This window comes from Myxocyprinus asiaticus, chromosome 38 (assembly GCF_019703515.2).
Source record: "Myxocyprinus asiaticus isolate MX2 ecotype Aquarium Trade chromosome 38, UBuf_Myxa_2, whole genome shotgun sequence".
In the NCBI taxonomy this organism is placed as follows: Eukaryota; Metazoa; Chordata; class Actinopteri; order Cypriniformes; family Catostomidae; genus Myxocyprinus; species Myxocyprinus asiaticus.
This window is the reverse complement of record NC_059381.1, coordinates 27,614,660-27,637,196: the sequence shown is the minus strand read 5'-3', so window position 1 is coordinate 27,637,196 and position 22,537 is coordinate 27,614,660. Positions and strand designations below refer to the sequence as shown.

The following is a 22,537-nucleotide window of genomic DNA, read 5'->3' as shown; positions in this document are numbered from 1 at the left end:
CATCCAAAAAAAACTTATTAAAATCTCAATCAATCAGTCTTGACATTATCTAACTACAGCAACTCCTGTTTCAGGTTTAGCACTCTGGCCTAAATTTAGTACACATGTAAGCACAGAGAATAAATAGAGGGGCAAAGAGCTGTCTTAGCCTACTCAGCACATAAACAAGCATTCACACACATTGGCCTAAAGACTAGCTATATAAGTCCAGACAGGAAAAAAAAACATCATGTGAGATCAGCTTTCTTCATCTCCTACAGAGTAAACAGAGGAGACTGTGACAGAGGAAGCTAATGTGAGATCCGCTTTTCTGACATGTTGTATAGCAAAGCTACAGAAAACAAAGGTACTGATGTGGGATAGGGTCTTCCAGGATCTTCCTCACTGGACTGCCTGATTTTTACGATCCTTTATGATTTTTGGTTGCCAGACTGTACGATACAAATCGTAGCCAAGACTTTGGTCCCAACAGTCCTGATTGACATCGCTGACTGGGTGTTTTATCCCATCTGGCCATCGTAGAAACAGTCACACTGCATGACTGTATAGCAGACAGTTTCTGACACTGCCAGAATTTTGTTGGAGGCCAAGATTCATCGGTAAGTAATAGACTGTGGGTGAACGTCACACTAAGTGATCAAAGACTACCGACTCTGCCCTAGAACAAGAGAAACATTTTAAAATCTCTAAAATTTGTCTCAGATGACAAAATCATGGCAACAATCATAAAGTGTGAATCCGGCTTTCGGTCTTTCTGTTATAACCTGGCATATACCCTGATGCGTGTAGTCAAGTGCACTTCAGGAATGTTAAAGAGATGATTCAGGTGTCTGGATCACAGTAGTTGGGTGAAGCTCTAGTCCCAACAGAGTGTCAGATCACGGTGGTCTGCTGCATCCTCCACTATATACTGTAGTGCTCAGAATCGGCTCCCAAGATCAGAACTGCATGCGCAAAGTGCGTTCAGTAGAAATTTTGTGGCCGCGTTTACGCCGTTGCCTGATCTGCGTAATTCCTTTCGTGAATCGGGAGCTAAATCAGCGCAGCAAATAACCAGTGCTTTTAACGGGTGAAATTAATTCTTAGTGAAATTGTCTAAGCTTTGATTTTTACTAAGCTCCACCAACATATAAAGAGCTACACATAGATGGTCCTGGTCATAATTTTTAAAAATGGATTAATTGCAAATTTTTCTACTTATTTACTGTAAGTATTGCATGCTGTTAAATAAGTTGCGACATGGGGGTGAACTCATCCAAGCTCCAAGTAGTAACTGACTGAAAAGTAAACTTGCTTTGCTTTTCTCAGAGCCGCTACATTAAATCTCATGCACTGCCAAATAAAGCCAGCATCACACTAGCAGACTCCAAACTCATTTTTGGCCGAGGATGTCACACTTGCCGACCATTTTGTTGAGATCTCACTCTTTAGTCGGAGGTATGTCACACTCAATGTAACTCTCTCGGATTCTCTGTCACGTGGAGGTCACAGAAATAACAACAGGTGTACCAAGTGAACAAACAATTGTAATAGAGTGATTCTTGGAGTAACTTAACCTTGAATGTGTGTGATTGTATATTTATCCACTCCAGGCTTGCTGTAGAAAGTGTATGAAAATGTACAGATACGCATGACGTCTTGTCAGTTCTTCAGTAAAAGAAGCAGCTCTTTGGTCACTTAAGGAGAACACAAAAGCCCGGCCCAGCAACAGAATTTTTTTTTTTTTTTACCATTTTGATGTGCTTTTCCAGGTGCTGAAACCATTAAATCAGCATTAATCCTGACGATCAAGGGATTAACGACCTCTCAATGGCAGATGCTAATGCACAATCCATCTCTCACCTGTTGACCGGAAAAATCCAAGTAGGTATAGCCAGGGACCAAAATGTACTTTTTAGCCCACCAGCCAAGGTGGCTGGTAGATGAAAAAAATGTTTTACCAGCCAGTCAGATTTTTTTTGCTGGTCAATCTTTTTAATTATTTTTTTAGTGCATTTTACAAGTGGATTTTACAGACATGAGGGACAAATAAACAATACTGTAAGCATGTTTAAAATTAAACTGCTTTTTTAAAGAATTGTATTGTTTTATTTATTTATGAAATATTTAATTGCCAGACAGTCCAATTTGAATTCTTTTTCAGATTATTTCCTTATTACAACAAACCTAAATTTGTATTTTAAACTGCATGTTGTCATATGAACAACCAATAAGTAACGCTCATGAGTCTCCTGAGCCTTAAAGGAATAGTTCACCCAAAATTTTATATTATTCACTTACCCTGATGCCATCCCAGATGTGTATGTCTTTCTTCAGCAGAACACAAATAAAGATTTTTAGAAGAAGATAGAGCTCTATTAGGTCCTTATAATGCAAGTAAATGGGTGCCAATACTTTGACAGTCCAAAAGTCACATTGAGGCAGCATAGAAGTAATCCACACGACTCTAGTCGATCAGTGAATATCTTCTGAAGCAAATCAATAGGTTTATGTAAGAAATAAGTCAATAATTAAAACATTTTTAACTTTAAATCGGCACTTCCGTCCAGGGCTCTGATGCTGTTTGAAATGGCCAAACTCTCGCGTGACATTCACTGTAAATAAGCGCCGCTTCCGAATTCTCGTGTGAACTCGCCAACGTGCCAACGTCACATGATGCTACGTGATGCGTCAACTGCTGGCAGGAAGTGTTTTTTTTTTTTTTTATTTATCCCCTTTTCTCCCAATATGGAATGCCCAATTCCCACTAATTAGTAGGTCCTTGTGGTGGAGCGGTTATTCACCTCAATTCGGGCAGAGGACAAGTCTCAGTTGCCTCCGCTTCTGAGACCGTCAATCCACACATCTCATCACGTGGCTCGTTGTGCATGACACCGCGGATAGTCACAGCACGTGGAGGCTCATGCTACTCTCCGCGATCCACGCACAACTTACCACGTGCCCCACTGAGAGCGAGAACCCCTAATCGCGACACGAGGAGGTTACCCCATGTGACTCTACCCTCCCTAGCAACTGGGCCAATTTGGTTGCTTAGGAGACCTTGCTGGAGTCACTCAGCACGCCCTGGATTCAAACTCACGACTCCAGGGGTGGTAGTCAGCGTCAATACTCGCTGAGCTACACAGGCCCCCCTGCAGTTAGCGCTTTTTAACATTTTAATTAATTTATTTTTTACACAAACATATCAATTTGCTTTAGAAGACATTCATTGATCAACTGGAGTCGCATGGATTACTTTTATGCTGCCTAAGTGCCTAAATGTGACTTTTGGAACGTCAATGTATTGGCACCCGTTTACTTGCATTATAAGGACCAGACAGAACTCTATCTTCTTCTAAAAATCTTTATTTGTGTTCTGCTGAAAAAAGACAGTCATACACATCTGGAAAGGCATCAGGGTAAGTGAATAATTAGATAATTTTCATTTTTGGGTGAACTATTCCTTTAAGTACACATAACACAGTAACAGTTCTTGGTTTATTTGGAGTGAGTTAATTCAGTCAGCTCCAACCGATTCTTTGATTCACTAAAAAGAGCTGGCTCAAAAGAATACTTTCTTTGGGAATCAGACTACACTGTCACATGTTATGTCTCGTGCTGTAGATTCAAAAGAACCGACTCAAAGGAGCCATTTGATTGGGAATCAGTCTACACTGGTAGAGCTTTATGTCTGCGCTGAAGATACACCAGAAGCAGTGAGGGTTGATGCGGCGCTTAATGATAGTACAGTATACACTGAGTATTTTATTCCGGTTTTCTGTCCGTGTCGCTGGAAGAATGCACGTTCAAGAACAGTTGTCGTGAAAATCATTCGGTTCCTGTGTGATAATGCAATCATTACCAGAGAATTTGTATGTGTGGTGGGTTGGTGTGTTATGAAAACTTACTCGCACATCCACTGGAAATCCAAAAACGGTCTTCCCTTCACCCCGATCGCATGAACACTCCTGAACATTGCCATGATCTTACTTCTAGATTTACAGCTAACCGAGACTATTGATGAGCAGCATTGCTAGCTAATGAGAGCCGTTCTATGTAAACACCTGCAACATTACTGCTCGTAGGTGTACAGAGCCCCCTTGAGGACAAAACTGAAACATGTTACATTATTTACAATCACCCACCAGAATGGTGTGTGACACTGTGATATTCACTAGCCAAATAGAAAATTTACTAGCACTTGGTGCATGGCGGGTATTAATTTCAGACCCTGGGTATAGCTGCAGATCGGAGACCTGCAAATGGGGGGTGGAATCTCAGAAAGAGGGCAGTTTTACTCGAGAAGGGGGCAGGGTTACTCCAAAAGGGGGTGTCACTTCCACTAACAGTTAAGGTTAAGGGTTAGGGGCTCCCTATATCTTTAATGGTGGTTTGGAGCTCCTACCCCTTTTTGGAGCACTGCATGCAGCTTTACTCTTCTCGAAAAATCGGCTAGTGTGATGCTGGCTTAAAGGATAGTTCACCCAAAAAAAAATGTAATTCTCTCATCATTTACTCATACCATCGCAGATGTGTATTACTTTCTTCTGCATAACACAGACGAAGATTTTTAGAAGAATGTCTTAGATCTGTAGGTCCATACAATGCAAGTGAATAGGGTCCAAAACTGCACATAAAACAGCATAAAAGTAATCCATAAGACTCCAGTGGTTTAATCAATGTCTTCTGAAGCGATCTAATCTGTTCTGGGATAGAACAGACCAAAATGTAACTAAATTTTCACTATAAATCTTGACATCTGCAGTCTCCTTAGCAATCATGATTTCAAGCTTGATTAAACTCGCAAGTGCCATCTAGCGCTCTGCGAATGCATCAAGCACTAGGAAGTGTAACCGAGCTTGAAATCATGATCGTGCCTAGATACTGCAATTGCAAGATTTACAGTGAAAAAGGAATTACATTTTGGTCTGTTTTCACCCAAAACCAAATGGATCGCTTCAGAAGACATGAATTAAACCATTGGAGTCGTATAGATTACTTTTATGCTGACTTTATCTCCTTTTTGAGGCTTGAAAGTGTTGGACCCCATTCACTTGCATTGTATGGACCTACATATTCTTCTAAAAATCTTCGTTTGTGTTCTGCCAAATAAAGAAAGTCTTAAACATCTGGGATGGCATGAGCGTGAGTAAATGATGAGAGAATTTTCATTTTTGGGTGAAATATTCCTTTAAATGTGTTCAAAGGCTAGCTACTAAAACAAATAAGACACTTCACACAGGAAGACAGCCTTTGCAACACTTGGGGGGTAATGCTCTTTTGTAAAGAAAATAAGCTCTTGGTTGTGTATGTATGTGTGGGTCTGTGTGTATGTTTATGTTTGCCACTGCTTTTTAAATATGTCAGAACAGTGTAATTTTAATGCAGTCTGTTTGGGCCTGGGGCACATCTTGTTCTGTGTACCAGCCAGTGCTGTCACTGCGTCCCTCCATGTAATCAACTCATTGGTCCAAGAGCGAAAGAGAAAGAAAAAGACACAGTAAGAGAGAGAAAATGGAGAAGGGGAGGATACACATGTAAGGTCACAGCTTTGAGGGGGCTGTGGTGCAAGGACTCTGTCCTTACCTTATGGATCTTTCAGTTAGTCTCTTAAAAGGTACAACACCTCCTTTTGGTCAAAGATCTACCAGAGTTCCAGACTATTTATCCTTACTTATTTGTATCCTTACAAAAACATACTGCAGCATTACCATACTACAGTGAAAGTATCAGATGGTAAAGCTGTGCTTTGTCTTGTCTAGATATTAGTCTTGTGTAGCCAGACTTTTAACTACTACATAAAGTGTGGGCCACTTTGCAGATTATTCTTAACAAGAAGCACCAACATAGACAGTAAGAGACATGCATCACAGCCAATCAGTTTGTTTTGTTTTTACATGCCATTTAGGTGCGGGTTTATCTGAAATAGAACGTACTACAATAACAGACCGGCATGGAATAAATACATGCGAAATACGATCACAAATTCATTGTAAGGTTTCTCTAAGTCTGTGTTGCCCCAAAGCTGAATCTATGCATTCTGGTCCTAAGTGAAGTCTCTCCTCTTTGCTACCTCCACTCTACCAGCTCCGCCCTTCCTCTTCAGAGAGATGTGACCGACAGAGCAGTGTCACCCTCACACACAAAAGTCATGCTGGAACAAAAGGGCTATGCGAGACATGCTGGGCAGGCAGCTCTGCCTCAGAGTCTCTGCTGAGAGTGCGAAGTAAGAGGAAGTGAGCAGCCTCACAGAGAAAAGCGGAACGTGAGAGTTTTTTGAGGTGAGAGTTGAGGATGAAACAAAAACGGGAATCACTTGAAAAGGTCATATGGGCCCAGTGAGTGACTGTAGCAGGTCACACAGATAGAAGAGGGACACAGGACCTAAACGTACAAACTACTAGGGCTGTGTCGATACAATCAAATATCGATATCGCAATACTTTTTCTCACGATATTGTATCAATACTTAGATCCATGTATTGTGATATATTCAGTGCAGTCAGTGACGCTTCTATGAGGCACGAAAGAGACTGAAACCGATCCAGCAGGATTCACGGTTTCTCTCACGGACATGCTGGACCTTTCTCACGTGTTTGGATCTAGGGTCGGGCAAAAATATTGATTTTCTACTTAATTTTCATTTGTACTATCCCAGTGTCGATTCTTAAAATGCCAAGATTGCCGTTTCTTTCTATCTACAATCCCCAACAATCAGATGCGCGTAAATACTTCTACATATCTAAGTAAATACTAGTAAATAGTACAAATTAGGCATGTAAACAACAAATATGTTACAATATACTGTATATATGCAATATAATATATTCAATTTCAATACATTATGTAAAACATGGACTATATAAAAAAAAGCTAAAATATCAGCAAAATGATGAAAAACTAATGATAAAATATATATTTTTAAATTGATATGTCCGTAATTTAACAAGATAGAAGGTCCCCTGTATAATAAAGGCATTAGCTGAATATAATTTCATTTGTACTGTATGCAAGCAAAATGGACATTATAACTGAAATATACCCAAATTAATTGAAAGGCAAAATCGATACCCAGCCCTTCAAACTATGCACAATAATTATGGAAGGTAAAATATTTTATGATCTTATATTCTCTTGGAGTCTTGTTTAATTTTCTTTATTTTCAATCCCTATAGTTTAATGTCATCAAAGCCTAACTTCTAGAGAAAATCAGATTATATTTACACCTCGTTTCTGGTTGACGTTTCAAACTCAAGCTGTGGCTCCGGCACAACTCTGTGAATGTACTTGAGTGGCCCAGCCAGAGCCCAGACTTGAACCCGTTTGAACATCTCAAAACAAACTTCTTTCACGTTGTCATTCTTGTCACGTAGTCTCCCAGTTCCTGCCGCTGAAAAACATCCCCACAGCATGATGCTGCCACCACCATGCTTCACTGTAGGGATGGTCTTGGCCAGGTGATGAGCGGTGCCTGGTTTCCTCCAGACATGACACTTGCCATTCAGGCCAAAGAGTTCAATCTTTGTTTCATCAGACCAGAGAATTTTGTTTCTCATGGTCTGAGAGTCCTTCAGGTGCCTTTTGGCAAACTCCAGGCAGGCTGTCATGTGCATTTTACTGAGGAGTGGCTTCCGTCTGGCCACTCTACCATACAGGCCTGATTGGTGGAGTGCTGCAGAGATGGTTGTTCTTCTGAAAGGTCCTCCTCTCTCCACAGAGAAACGCTGGAGCTCTGTCAGAGTGACCATCGGGTTCTTGGTCACCTCCCTGACTAAGGCCCTTCTCCCCCCGATCGCTCAGTTTGGCCGGACGGCCAGCTCTAGGAAGAGTCCTGGTGGTTCCAAACTTCTTCCATTTACGGATGGAGGCCACTGTGCTCATTGGGATCTTCAATGCTACAGACATTTTTCTGTACCCTTCCTCAGATTTGTGCCTCGATACAATCCTGTCTCGGAGGTCTTCAGACAATTCCTTGGACTTCATGGCTTGGTTTGTGCTCTGACATGCACTGTTAACTGTGGGACCTTATATAGACAGGTGTGTGCCATTCCAAATCATGTCCAATCAACTGAATTTACCACAGGTGGACTCCAATCAAGTTGTAGAAACATCTCAAGGATGATCGTGGAAACAGGATGCACCTGAGCTCAATTTTGAGTGTCATGGCAAAGGCTGTGAATACTTATGAACGTGATTTTTTTGGTTTTTTATTTTTAATAAATTTGCAAAGATTTCAAACAAACTTCTTTCACGTTGTCATTATGGGGTATTGTTTGTAGAATTTTGAGGAAAATAATGAATTTAATCCATTTTGGAATAAGGCTGTAACATAACAAAATGTGGAAAAAGTGAAGCGCTGTGAATACTTTCCGGATGCACTGTATTTCAACTTTGCAAGGAAAGTACCACCTCAGGAGCAGGTACTAAAAAGGTTCCTGGTTTGGTTCAGTGGAACTAGTTTATGTGCTGAAAAAAGAATGAGAACCTGAAAAAGTTCCAGGAATTAGGAAAAGTTCCTGCAGTGAAAAAAACAGCTAACATTAGTCTCAGACACCATTCACTTTCATTGCATTTTTTCCCCCATAAAATGAATGTAAATGATGACTGAGGCTGTCAGTCCCTAACATTCTGCCTAATGAGCTCCAAAAAAGAAAAAGCACGATAAAAGTAGTCCAAACGACTCGTGCAATATATAATTCACTGACTGAAAAATTAAGTCATTATTCACTGATAATCAACCCCCCCCCCCCCCCCATTCAAATTCAGATTTTAAAAAACGGCACCTTGGCACATTGCATCACTGTAGGGGCAGTGGAGGCTCTGGGTTACTGATCAAAAGATCAGGGGTTGAGCAAGGCCCTTGACCCTATCTGCTCCAGGGGCGCCATATCATGGCTGACCCTGCACTCTGACCCCAGTTTAGCTGGGAATATGTGAAAAAAAGAATTTCACTGTGTATGTGCAAATGTATAATGTGTGATAAATAAAATAAAATTATAAAAAAATTAAATTATAGGTTTGAAGACATTGCCTAAACACCAATGGTCCTTTGTGTCCTATCTGAACATTGTGGCATTTCAAAATTGCAGAATGGAAAATTACATATAAAGCTGCAGCAAAGGGGAAGATTTTCAGTGAATAACGTCTTAAATTAGGGCTGCACAATTATGATATTTGATATTGTATTTGCGATTAATTTCGATTCATAGATTTTTCATTAAAATACTTATTTTGAGTGGATCAACTCCATGCTGTTTTCTTTGTTGACTACACATCCAACACATGCTGAGAACAATGCTCCTGAATTACTTAATTGCCGTCTTAAACATTAATAAATCAAGACTAGTTGCCTAAATGGTCAAATTCAGCATAACAAACAAAGCTATTTTGAATAAATTATACACAGGTGCAAGCAACGGATATGTTGCAATAATCAACCGCCACACAAACACACATTATATAAAAAAATATTAGAAAATTAAATAGTGACACAACATACACGATCAGCCACAACATTAAAACCACCTGCCTAACATTGTGTAGGTCCCCCTAATGCCGCCAAAACAGCGCCAACCTGCATCTCAGAATAGCATTCGGAGATGATATTCTTCTCACCACAATTGTACAGAGTGGTTATCTGAGTTACCGTAGACTTTGTCAGTTCAAACCAGCCTGCCAATTCTCTGCTGACCTCTCTCATCAACAAGGCATTTCTGTCCACAGAACTGCCCCACACTGGATGTTTTTTGTTTTTGGCACCATTCTGAGAAATTCTAGGGACAGATGAGCTGGTTTGAGTATTTCTGTAACTACTGATCTCCTCGGAATGCAGCATTTGGGTTTGGAACAACATAAGAGTGAGGAAATAACTACAGAATTTTCATTTGTGGGTGATCTGTCCCTTTAAGAATACCAACAGCCACAGCTGGCAGTCTTTGTGTACTTACTGCAGATAAATTCTAACACGAAGTAAAACACACACTTAGGACTTTCTCTTCATGTTTGGCATGCTCACCATAGCAGTGAACTCCCTCTTATCTCACCACACCCTTCTGACGCAAACTCTGCTGTTACTTCCCATAGCCCTCCTAAAACATACACACACAATAGTCCTAGCATCCTCATTCCTTTACCCCGATTTCATTTACTTAAAGAAAAGGCCTGCCCTGCCTATAGTTTCTTCATATGATAGCTTGGTGAAATGAGGGTTCTTGTGATGCAAACCTCAACATTTCACCTCTTGTCTTTGAGCCAAATTAGCACCCAAGACTGGAAGAAAGAACTTTTTTCTCTTCCAAAAAGGCAGCTCATCTCTGCTGCAAAGCTGCATTGACATAGAGAAACAAAGAGCGAGAGCCGGAGAGAGCTGGTGATGTCAACTTTAGAGGTAATGGGGCAGGCTGCTATTCCCAGAGCACATACCTGAGTGGATAATCTATACTTCCATTTCCCTGGAAGAATGTGGTTGAGAAACAAATTTTACGCCTCTCTCTTTATAATTAAGCTACAGTACAAGGCTAATGCAAATGTCTATCATTTGCATGTGTTTAGACGGGGGCAACACAAAGGTTTGTATCTAGTTTTCCAAATCACATAATTTCACATCCTGAGCAATGGGCTTGCATGCTGTTTCCAACATCAATACACTCACATTCAGACACACCCTCCCCACCCTGAGCACCCCACCCCCCTCCACCTCCGCTCCCTCTTTTTCATTGCAGACAGTTTGGCAGAACTGCAGGGGTTGCTATGGGTACGGGATTCTTTCCCTGGTTAATGATTGTGCCGCAATGGTAGGGGGTCATTCTGTCACATTGCCTCTAATCTGGGGAGACACGGACAATGTCCTTACAGCCCCGTACCACACACAAACACACTCAATCCAAAGCTCCAGAGCCCCCACCCATCCAAAACCTCACCCGCACCCATTCCAATTTAAAGCTGCACTATATAAGATTTTTTGGTTAAAAATGAACAAACTGCCATTATTGAATGAGTTAATCAACAATCAGTGTTCAAAACAATGTCCTTACCTGACCCCAATTCACTACGGTAAGCCTATAAAAATCATTAGTATTTTGAGCTGTCAGGTTTGATTTGGTGCGAAATCACTGGCTTATGACGTTCATCCTTGTGTCATTACATTATGTCCGCACACACAGGAAAGAAGTGCCGCCTGTCTTATGTTCTGGCTGGAGAAACTAACTAAACTGTTCAACTCAGTCAGTCACACTCTTACAGTTCAGGACAGCATCGTTGCAGTCTAAATGGATGTTTATCTGTTATCAGTTTGGCGAAGTTGTTTACCTGCTATAATGCTTGGATATGTTGTCTGGTAGGGTTGCTGAAGCTAATATTGCTTGTCATGCTTGTATATAGTATACTATATTGTGGTCGACCGATATATCGCCGATATTCTGACTTTTTAAATTATCGGCTTATACATTTTCTGTTTGACCAATTTTTTTCTTGAGGGCGCAGAAAATCACCTGCTTGCATGTGAAGCGACTGAGACAGGTAAACGACCAGTCGCGGTTTGTTTTGTTGTTATGTGCCATTGTGTTACTACAATAATAGACCGGTGTGCAACACGGTGTCATTTAAACGATACGCATATCAGAGCCGCGGCAGACGTGTTTGAGCTCATAATGTTAGAGTGCTCGCCTGTTTCATTCTCCCTCTCTCTCCTCAACAGTTCCCTGTAACTTTTAACTTTCCTTTCTAATGATAAAAGGCAAATATCAATAAAACTTCTTTTATATACCATCTGCAAATTTTTTAAACAGATGTAATAAACCAACCTCACACAACTTCAGCAGATCCAGCAAACTGTGGAGCGCTCTTTAATTTATCTCTAAAGCACGTATTCTAACAGCCTCTCCTCCGCAGTTCCATGTAACTTTTAACTTTCTTTTCTAATGACAAAAGGCAAATATCAATAAAACTTCTATTATATACCATCTGCAAATATGCAGATATCTCGTTTAAACAGATGTAATTCACAAACCTCACGAAAATCCAGCATTTTCTTCCCGTCGAGCGCTCATTTAATATCTTCCTCTGAAGATATTTGATTCCCCAGAATCAAAACTTCAGGATCAGGATCAAAAGTTCCTCTGATTCACAAATCATGATGGTCAGTCCATGAGTGATCCAGGCCATTTAAACTGTCAGGAGACTGCTGCTCACGCTGGATCCACATGAGAATGTGAGTGCAACCAAAGTCTTTCTTGCAAGTCAGTCCACTGTCGGCCATGTTTGGAATGCTCTTGGGAGGCCATTTCCAGTCATGACAGTGCAGCTCATATCTACTTGAATGGGGAAAGACCGAAATCTCCAAAACAGTTCGGTTGGTCAAGATTACGATCAAAGAACATATTTCAAATCAGCAGCAAAATCTGACAACACTGGTCTCATAAATGATGGATCTTTACTTCAGATTACTCTTTTAAAAAAAAAAAAAAAAAAACGCAATTTTCCCAGCTTTTATAGCTAATGCACATGCATGTTCTCGAGTTTATTGACAGGCTATGTCTGTATCTAACAAGTGATTGACTCTTTTAACTGTAAGGTGGGACTTCCTATCTACATCCACTGACCATTGGCTGCAGTTGGGTGTCCTAATTTCTCCCATTCATTGTAATAGAAGTGGCCCGTCTCTGCTAAATAATCTCTGGTGCAACTTCAAGGTAAAAGCGCTTCACGTGTGCTATAAGTAAATGTCTTATTCACTATGCACTGCATATACAATTGTTTGATTCTGCATTTTTTGAGAAAATATGATTGCTAACGTGGACATTCCATGCATGGTTGCTGGACTACTGTGTGTACTGTTATTTCTTTCTTCCTAATATATATTTCTTCATGTGCAAATAAATTACTACAATTTTATTACCATTTAAAATACAATATTTTTTTTAGATTCTTTTTACAAAGTTAAAGTTTTGTGTGAAATTGAGTAAATATAGTGCTAAATAGCAGTTTATTTATTTCTTTAGCAGTTTTATGTTTGTTATTTACTATATTAAATTGTGTTATATATCTGCATTGCATCGGCCTATCGACCACCCTGCTCTCTGGATATCGGCACCGGCCATTAAAAAACCCATATCGGTCGACCACTAATAAAAATAAAGTCTTCTATTGAACTTGTATCAGCCATATCACGAGTTTAACCGCTTAAATTGAAAATTATAGTACAATTCAAACATTAATAGTAGATAAAACACTTGAATCACATTAACTTTAATCAATATACTTTACTTCCTTAACCCACATAACACTGCCCATTTAACCTCTCTCATTTTCCGTCCAATCAGTACACTGGTGTCTCACATCCTCGGACTCTGTTCTTTCTCTGACACAGAGTCCTCCTCGGGCAGCTCCCACAAAGTAAACGCAAAAAGAGCTTCATTGTATCGGTTTGCTTCTTCCGCCACCGATAACACTCTCAACGCACATAGACCCGACATATACAGCTTCTAAAAAAAAAAGTCCAAAACATTCTTAGGGATTCAGGTGAACTTTATATGTCTTAAAGTTAATATGAAATCAAAATGAACCCTATTTACCTTCTTAAGGCACCTAAAAGTCAGAGAAAGCTGCGACTGCATTGATTTCGATGGGGACAATGCGTCAGAAGGACGGAGAGGGAAAACGCAAGGGTTTGTGACAGGGGAGCTCCATCACGTGAACAAAAGTTGAGAACATTTGAACTTTTAACACAACACACTCTGACGTAGGCATTTGTTGATCAATGAGGATTGCTCAGAGAAGTGATTCCAGCTGCGCTTGGAAATCTAATTCGCTGTATGCCCGCTTGAATCCACACCCTCTAAATAAAGCTTACACATTCTAAATAGTCTAAAATTTATATATCTGGCAACTGGCTGGTTAATGTTTAGATTTCACTCACCAGTAATTGTGTAGTATAGTGGTATTCAGCAAAGATCTTTACTCGATGAGCTACCTAGGCCCCAAAAATATATATTTTGTTAATCACACATAGGACAGATGAGATAAAGACGCTTGAGTCTCTCTCGTTAAAATACGCTCATTTACACTGTCAAATTAATATTTTCGTAATATACCTAGTTAGAAAGTCCCCTGTATAATTAATAGCATTAGCTGGGAGAGAATTTATTTTATATGTAAGCAAAAGGGACATAATAATGGAAATATACACAAATGAATTGATTCGAATTGAGAGCTTGTGATTCTGATTCGAATCTGGAGACCTGTATCAATACCCAGCCCTACCAGCAACATTGTTTCTTGATGTTGCAAGTCCTTGTACGGTATGTCGCTACTAGGTGTTCCTACTGCTGCCGCTCTAACATTATTGGTGATCACAGATGAGACTGCCGGTAAAATTAAGATATCATTCTAATTTGATAAGACATCAGTTTTCTTGCCACTAAAAATCAACATTCTGCAGGGTAGAGTGTTTTTATATAAAATGCAGCAGTGCTCATTGCATCATATCATTAACAAGAAGAACAATCTATCAATGCATGAATCAAACTCATTCAGATTGCAGACAATTTCTTACACGCAACATTTTTCGCTCACAGTAACTTAACTTCTCCTGCGTCTTGTCTGAATTTGGTTCCAGTATCTCACAGGAGATGGATGATGTTAGCTCCACTGACATCACTCTCATTGGTAGACACACCCGAAGGCCACTCGTCATCTGTATAAAGTTAAACTTCTCTCAACTTTGTTGTGTCGCTCGCCATGCCCACATCTTGTCGCCAGCAGTTGCTGCAGCTCGTGTTGCCAGAAATCGCTCTGCTCTCTTTGTCACTGTGACTGGGCCATTATAAATCCCATTAAATCGCTTATGACGTTCAGTTTCCTGCGTTGACGCATATCCTATTGAAACAGGAAGTTGGGACGGGACATATCAAAGGGCTAGTCCGTTTTGCTAAATAGTAATTTGCTACTTGCCGAGAATAATGATTTGCTATTTGCTATTGATAGTCAGAAGTACGCCATATTAAGGTGCCGGACATTCGCATTTGGGCTGGTTATCGACACCGATTTCCTATTTTGATTTAATTCCGATTGATAAGCTCTCGATACATTCCGGATATTTTTTTAATTAGATTCTGATTTATTTGGGTATATTTCAGTTATATTGTCCATTTTGCTTAAATATGATAGAAATTCTGTCTAATATGTAAATTTGAACAGTGAACCTTCTTGGTACATTATGAAAATATTAATTTAAAACATTAACAACAGGGCTCAAACTATGCTATTCAATTTCTATTTATTTAACAGATATAATAATCAACACATTCAAAACTGAAGAAAAGGACTTTGGGATTTTAAGAATCAGTATTGAGATATTGTTGTTTAAATGAAGATCGGCATTTATCATTTAAAAATAATATATATATATATATATATATATATATATATATATATATATATATATATATATATATTTTTTTTTTTTTTTTTTACCCATGCATATAGTAGTGTGTTGTCTTCTTGAGCATCAATGAATGTTTGCACCTTGTGTAATAGTTGTGTACAAGTTTGATTTACATATATATATATATATATATATAATTATTTAAATTGGTTTTAAAATATTGCCATAGTCTTGCTTTACTGTTACCGAATGGCCCAGACACAGAGACTACAAGTGTGCAAATTGAATGAAATCCCAGATGCAGTTTATTGTGCTTCTCCAAATTCAATCAATAATTATCAGAAGGAAAGAAAACTGGTACACAATATGGGACTTTTAATTATAAAGAAGCCGAAATACACAATGGGACTCTTATCAGTGATGGCTGATTCGCTGAGAATGTGAATCTGATTCAATCTTCTAACCTGAGCTCCTGAGTTCAAACCCTCAGTTCTTTTCGGGTGATTCATGAAAAAGACCCGGTTCAAAAGAGTCATTTGTTCACGACTTTCTCGCGCTGGGTTTGTTGTTGCGTGCACTGCAGCGAGCTCCTCGGAAACAGAACGGGTGAAAAGCGGCTTGAGACACACTGGTTCGCGCCCTAAAGGTGTATTCAATAACTCACAAGATATCTGACGAAACCGCATATGAACGCACACAACCCGACCGTCGCCAATGGCGACTTGATTTTAAATTATTGTCGCAATCAATTATTTTTGGTCAAATCTGTGACCATTTTTGCAACCATTTCACAGTCTGGTGCCCTGTAAAACAATTTTCTTTTGAATATAACCGAATATCCTGTTTCACTCAGAAATAAATCATTAAGTAGGGCTGCAAAATTAATCGAAATAAAATCAAAATCGTGATATGACTTTGTGTGATTATTAAATCGCAAAGGGCTGCAATTTATTTAAAAAAATAAATTGTCCCCTCGCTTCAAAGTTTTTTGTTTTTGTTTTTTGCATTGCTCTGTCCAGTCTATATTACATTAGAGAATTATTTCAGCATCTTCAGAGTGGTTCTGTGCTACACAACTCTATCTCATGCTTAGAGTAACAGAAGTGCTCAGAATTCAGTTCCATACATGCGCTAAGTGCTTTAAGTACACTACACCGGCGCGTCCTGCGTGAAGCGGTTTTTATCATCATCTGCGGCAGCAGCATCTCAGTCTCCGACAGGCACAGGTATCATAATAATAATGAGGAATACAAGATGGGGTATAATTCAAACAATTTTATTAAATGATTGCTGAGCAAACAGCATAATCAGTAGCACCTGTATAATCCAGAAACATGCGATCTTCCTCCATTCTCTTGCCATTTGTGTACCTCACGGGAGAGCGTGTCACCCTTATAACACTCCCAGCGGCAACAAGTGAAAGCGGAACTAATATTACCAACATCCAACAAAATGAAAAGGAAGGAAAGTACATATAATAAATCTATATAAAATAATTAGATAAAGCATTGTTAAATGAAATATAATAAAATAATGAATAAAAATAATTAAATAAAATGGTGACAAACTAACAAAGAGTTTCACTTTAAGTTTATTTACACCAAAGGGTTATCAGTTCAACTTCAGTTTGAACTGATTTACAGTAGAGAATAGTTTGAATAAGCCTACTTGTTTTTAAGGCCTAGAGTAAAGAGTATAAATGAATCTTTTGTGTTTATTTATTTATTCAACCAACAGTATTTTTGACAGCAGAAACTAGGCAACTGTGGTATTACCAACAGGAAAATTCAGTTAACAGTGACATTGAGCAGAAAGCTTACATGTAACCAGTTTTGACAGAGCTGCTGATAAAAAGTTAAATGATCAGCATCGGACGATTAGATGAAAAGAAAATTGGAGATCGGATGTTAAAATCCTGATTGGAGTATCCCTAATATTCTAGTTGATTGGGTTTCAAAAACTAATGATGGTTATTAGTCTGCTGAGATCCTATCATGAAATGGACAAAAACAGGTACACGGTGGATGGGTACAATTTGAAAATGAAGAAGACAGTGTTTTTCTTTGTTTCACTGTTTATATATTTATTTGTTTGTGTCTCAATTTGGTTCATTTTAAGAGGAATCAAGTGTGAAATCCCCAGAAGCCATTTAGCAGTTGAACGTGAAAAACATGACCTCTTTTTTTTTTTTTTTGTCTATCATAAATCGCAGTTCAAATTGCAAATCGCAATATATTTCAAAATAATTGCAATTACTTTTTGTCCAAATTGTGCAGCCCTAATATTAAGTATGCTAAATGAGTTTTGAACGACATTTCAGGTTGACTTTAAAAGTGGAGAACCAAAAACTAGAGCTCCAACTTGTCCATTTTCCTCATTAACTCGAATTGAGGCTTAGATTAATGTGCTGTGTGTTCAGCCAATGAGCTGAAAATGATGAATAATACTATAAAATATACACTTATGTGAAACACTTATGAGAAACCAAGATGACGAGAAACAGAATGGAATGAATGGGCAGATGGCAATATTCGAGTCAATGGTCTTAAAATTTACATTTTGAGAGCACGAACGAGGTCTGGTTTATTGCATTTAGAGAAATTTCATTTCTACAGATGTCATACAAAACTGATTCTTTTGTGATTTCTATGAGAATATGTGATTTCCTTTCCTCAAGAATATATTCAGACCCACGTTTAAGCCTAAAACCATTATAAAACCTGCTAGCAACCTAAAGGATTTGGTTTCTTGAGGCACCTTGCTAAATGCTAATACACACAAATGTATGCAACCTTGTAAAAAAAAAAAAAAAAAAGTGTGAATGTTTTTGTTTTATATTTTTGTCAACTGAATGATGCTAGGGTGCATTTTACACAAAGTTAACTTAATGTTTGAGTTAAATTTCTCTTGACAGACAGGGACTGCTTCCTGGAAGACTATTCTTTGGTTAAGCGTGTTTTTCACTTATATGTTAAAAAAGATGCAAGACCACTACTTATACCAACAACAACTGACTACTCATCCTCCACATATCCACAATTTCCTTTAACAGCAAACCAATGAATAACTAAAATAACTGTAGATCTGCAGGTGTAAATTTGACACTAGGCTTCAGGGTGTTAGAATATAAAAGGATTTTACACCTGACTGAGTGTGATAGTCTTTTATGGCTTTTATAGTAATGTCCCACCAGCATCCCACTGTATTCATTATAAGGCCCAACCTAAAGGTGTCAGAGGCCTGATGTTGTCTTGAGAATAGGGACAATGGGCTTTTAAGATTGGGAAATGGTCAAGAAAGACTGTGATGTGCACTGACACCACATTGTTTACATTTATGCATTTGGCAGACGCTTTTATCCAAAGTCACTTACAGTGCCCTTATTACAGGGACAATCCCCCTGGAGCAACCTGGAGTTAAGTGCCTTGCTCAAGGACACAATGGAGGTGGCTTTGGGGATTGAACCAACAACCTTCTGCTTACCAGTTCAGTGCTTTAGCCCACTACGCCACCACCACTCCTATATATTACATTGATGACCTAAGAGAAATATCTAAAGGGAAGTGCCCTACTTCATACAATGCAATCATAGTTAATCGAGTTTATACAAAACAGAACTTTGACTAATTTGTTGCTCTTTTACAGCGAGGCTTTAGGACAGGTTAACCCTTTCCAGCCGGAGCATTCATCAAATTTGGGAACAATTATTCCCATGGTTCCTGCAGAGGGCTGTCTGCAGTTGGACATTCTGGTTAGTCTGCAAGCCTTTGGTGACTATTCAGTGTATGGATTTGTGAAGAACACATTGCTGGCTACCAATTGTGTACTTTTTTTTCTGTTGTAGAGATGGAAAGACTATGGTTCCCTGCTTTTGAGGGCATGAGCACACAGGAGGAAGATCTGCTGGACCAGGAACTACTGCAGGAAGACCCGGACCATGAGGAGATGGAGGATGAGATGGAACCTGATCCGCATGCCAAGAAAATCAACTGGGTATATATGAATGTGTATGTATTGTTTGTTTCTATTTCTCATATGACTGATACTCACAGTAACACTAACACTGTTACTCTTATTATTTTGGGTATGGCTAGCCATTCTCGCACAGGTCCCAAGTTAGCTAGAAAGTGTAAACGCTTCCCTGACTCTGTTTCTTATCCCTCATACTCTGACATCAATTCACAGGCACCAAAACCTCTCCCATTTAAGCCTAGCCGTTCATTCGGTATTGACTTCGGTAGCATGCGTCAGGTTGTGCGGTCAAACTCCAATATGATGTTGCGAGAAATTGACTTTTTCATGCTGTTTTTTACTCAGGCTGTAGTTGCTGAGATATGCAGCTTTACAAACCTTCAGGGGTGGGAGCTCGTCCTAAACTCTCCGTCATATTCCAGCTACCAAGGAGCTTGGATGGAGGTGACCCCCGATGAATTTTACAAATTTCTTGGGTTGCTCATTTACATGGGGTTTTCAATTCTCCCTGATTCCCATCGTCATTGGGGAATCAAGTCACTTCAGGGCTCGTGGGCGAGGGGATTTATGTTGCGTGACCGCTACAAGGCTCTTTTAGCAGCTCTACATGTTGTAGACCCTACCACAGAGGATAATCAGGATCGCATCAGGAAGTTGCATTATCTTATTGAACACCTCAAACAAAAATGCCAGCAGCTCTTTCAGCCTAACCAAAATCTCACAATAGATGAACGTATGGTCAAGTCTAAAGCTCGGTCAGGATTTAAACAACACATGAAGGGTAAGCCTACTTGGTGGAGTTTTAAATTATGGGTAACTGCAACATCAGACTCGGGCTATACTCTCGACTTTAATGTTTACACAGGTAGTCATGATTGGCATGTCACTGACTTGGCCACCAAAGTAGTTGAATTGTTACTGCAGCCATTCAAAGACCAGGTCCACAATGTTTGGTTTGACAACTTTTACATGTCCCCAGCTCTTATGGTTAAGTTGTTAGAAATGGGAACTAATGCCTGTGGGACATGCAGGGTGAATCGTAAACTGTTTCCTGCAGAATTTAAAGACATCAAAAGATGGGAACGCAAGAAAGCTTGTGGGGATATGAGGTGGTGTAGGATTGAGAGGAATACACTTGTAATTCAGTGGAAGGACACACTTGCAGTTACATACCTCTCCAATTTCCAAATGCGAATGGCTCAACCGAAATTACTAGGTTTGTAAAAAATTATGGAGACTGGACAAAAGAAGAAGCCCTCCAGCCCACTGTCATCAGCGATTATAACAAAAACATGGGCGGTGTTGATAGGTCAGACCAAATGATAAAATCTTACGTCTTCCTACAAAAAACTCAGAAGTGGAGGAAGACTCTTTTTTCCACTTCATAGACATTGCCGTCATCAATAATTTCATATTGTTTAAGGAACGGCAACACATTCATGCGTCACCAGGGGATGAGCGTAGACCGGTGAACTTAACCCAGATAGATTTCAGAGAAAACCTGGCTCGTCAGCTGGGAGGTTTCGATATTCACACAAGTTTCCCTTTGCATACACTAAAGCCTGTAGTCCCTCCTTCGTCATCACTCCACACAGCCCATGTCCCTAAATTTGAAGAGTCCTCTAAGAGATGTTGGCTATGGTATCGGAAAAGTAGGACTGAATATAAAACTAAAGTAGCTTGTTGCGCACCAGAATGTAATGGCAAAAGACTTTGCTTTGTTCGTGACAGGAACTGTTTTCAGTCTTGGCACTCAGCTGAGTGTGACCAGTTTCGCGAAGAGGCCTAGGTTCGGCTGTGTTTACTGTGTTGTCGTCCACCCCCTCCCCTCTTTTCTCCCTCTCTTCTCTCCACAGGTATTGCAGTTGTTGAGTATTTATGAATTTATATATATTCTGTTCCTGCACTCTTTATCAAAAATGTATTTACTGTAGATAGTTCGAAAGTTTGATTTTGTATGTATTGCTGTGTAATTCATGTGCAATTCTAATGTTCAAATTAAATAAAGTGTGTGTTTTATTGAAAACATAAAATGTACATTTCAGTGTTTGTGTCCTTCAATTTCAGATGCAGTCTCAATTTATTATTACAGGTGCTCAAAAGGAGTATTTGAGGAGTGGTCATGTGAAATGTATCTTAACATTCTAAATGTTTGTTTTTTTTCCGTTTTCCCACTAATCACTAGAATGGTCATAACTTTTAAACAATAGATTATATTTCTAATCTGTCTGCTATTCTACATTGCCCACAAAATTATGTATATTTCATACACTCTAAGTTTCCCTCTTGCTTGTAATTAAAATGGTTGAAAATGCAGTTGTCTTATCAGTTGTCTGATAAGTATGGTGGCTGGAGAAGATTTTTGTAAAAATTGCTGTGTGAAATCTTATTGATAAAGGATGATTAGCCTCAAAGGAGTCCTTTTATGCCCCTTTTTACAAGATGTAATATAAGTCTCAGGTGTCCCCAGAATGTGTCCGAGAAGTTTCAGCTCAAAATACCCCACGGATCATTCTTATACCATGTTGTAAATGCCTCTTTTTGGGTGGAATCAAAAACACGCTGTTTTCATGTGCGTCTCTTTAAATGCAAATGAGCTGCTGCTTCCCGCCCCCTTTCCGGAAGAGGGCTGTGCATTTACAGCTCATGCTTCAGCTACTATAACAAAAACAAATCAGAACCAATAAGACTGACACCGTAAATACCGGAGTTCAGCCATATATGTATGAGCAACCGTAAACGAAGCAAAACATAGGCGTTTTGAGTTTGTGAGGTGCTTCTTATGTAGAAAATCACTTCCTGCCCTCCATCTGCATTTCACACCACAGCAACGCAGTGACGTGACGTCATGTGCAAACAAGCTATAACGACATAGCTCTGGTCTCCGTGAATACAATCAGAGACAATGGTAACTTTAGATGCATTAGCTGTGGAATCAGCTAACAAGCACATTCGGAAAGGCGATTTGCAAACATTCACAAAATATAAAGTGCGATACTTACATCTTCAGGATATAAAGCTGGAACACGAACAGCTGATACTGATTCATGCTTGAGAGTCAAATGTTTGGAAAATCCTGCTTTATATTGACCCTCATTCACAAAGCAGTCCGGTGTAAAATGATTTGCACAAACATACACGAATTTTGGTATGTTTTGGGGCACATTTTCTTCAAAAACAAAACTTGTCCACTGCGTCTTCAGTG

General features: G+C 39.3%; 3 protein-coding genes across 5 annotated transcripts in view; 2 read left to right on the top strand and 1 right to left on the bottom strand.

Annotated features, from left to right (window-relative positions):
- Window positions 1-22,537, top strand: part of LOC127429322 (protein sprouty homolog 2-like) — a 362,364-nt gene that overhangs the window by 317,136 nt on the left and 22,691 nt on the right. The gene's annotated exons all lie outside the window — the stretch shown is intronic.
- Window positions 1-22,537, bottom strand: part of LOC127429314 (Krueppel-like factor 8) — a 62,056-nt gene that overhangs the window by 27,517 nt on the left and 12,002 nt on the right. The window lies entirely within an intron of this gene.
- Window positions 492-21,369, top strand: LOC127429313 (uncharacterized). Its single transcript, XM_051678271.1, has 3 exons — window positions 492-599; window positions 18,750-19,111; window positions 19,207-21,369. Exons 2-3 carry the CDS (start codon window positions 19,073-19,075, stop codon window positions 20,554-20,556), a joined length of 1,389 nt encoding a protein of 462 aa, XP_051534231.1. The 5' UTR covers window positions 492-599; window positions 18,750-19,072; the 3' UTR covers window positions 20,557-21,369.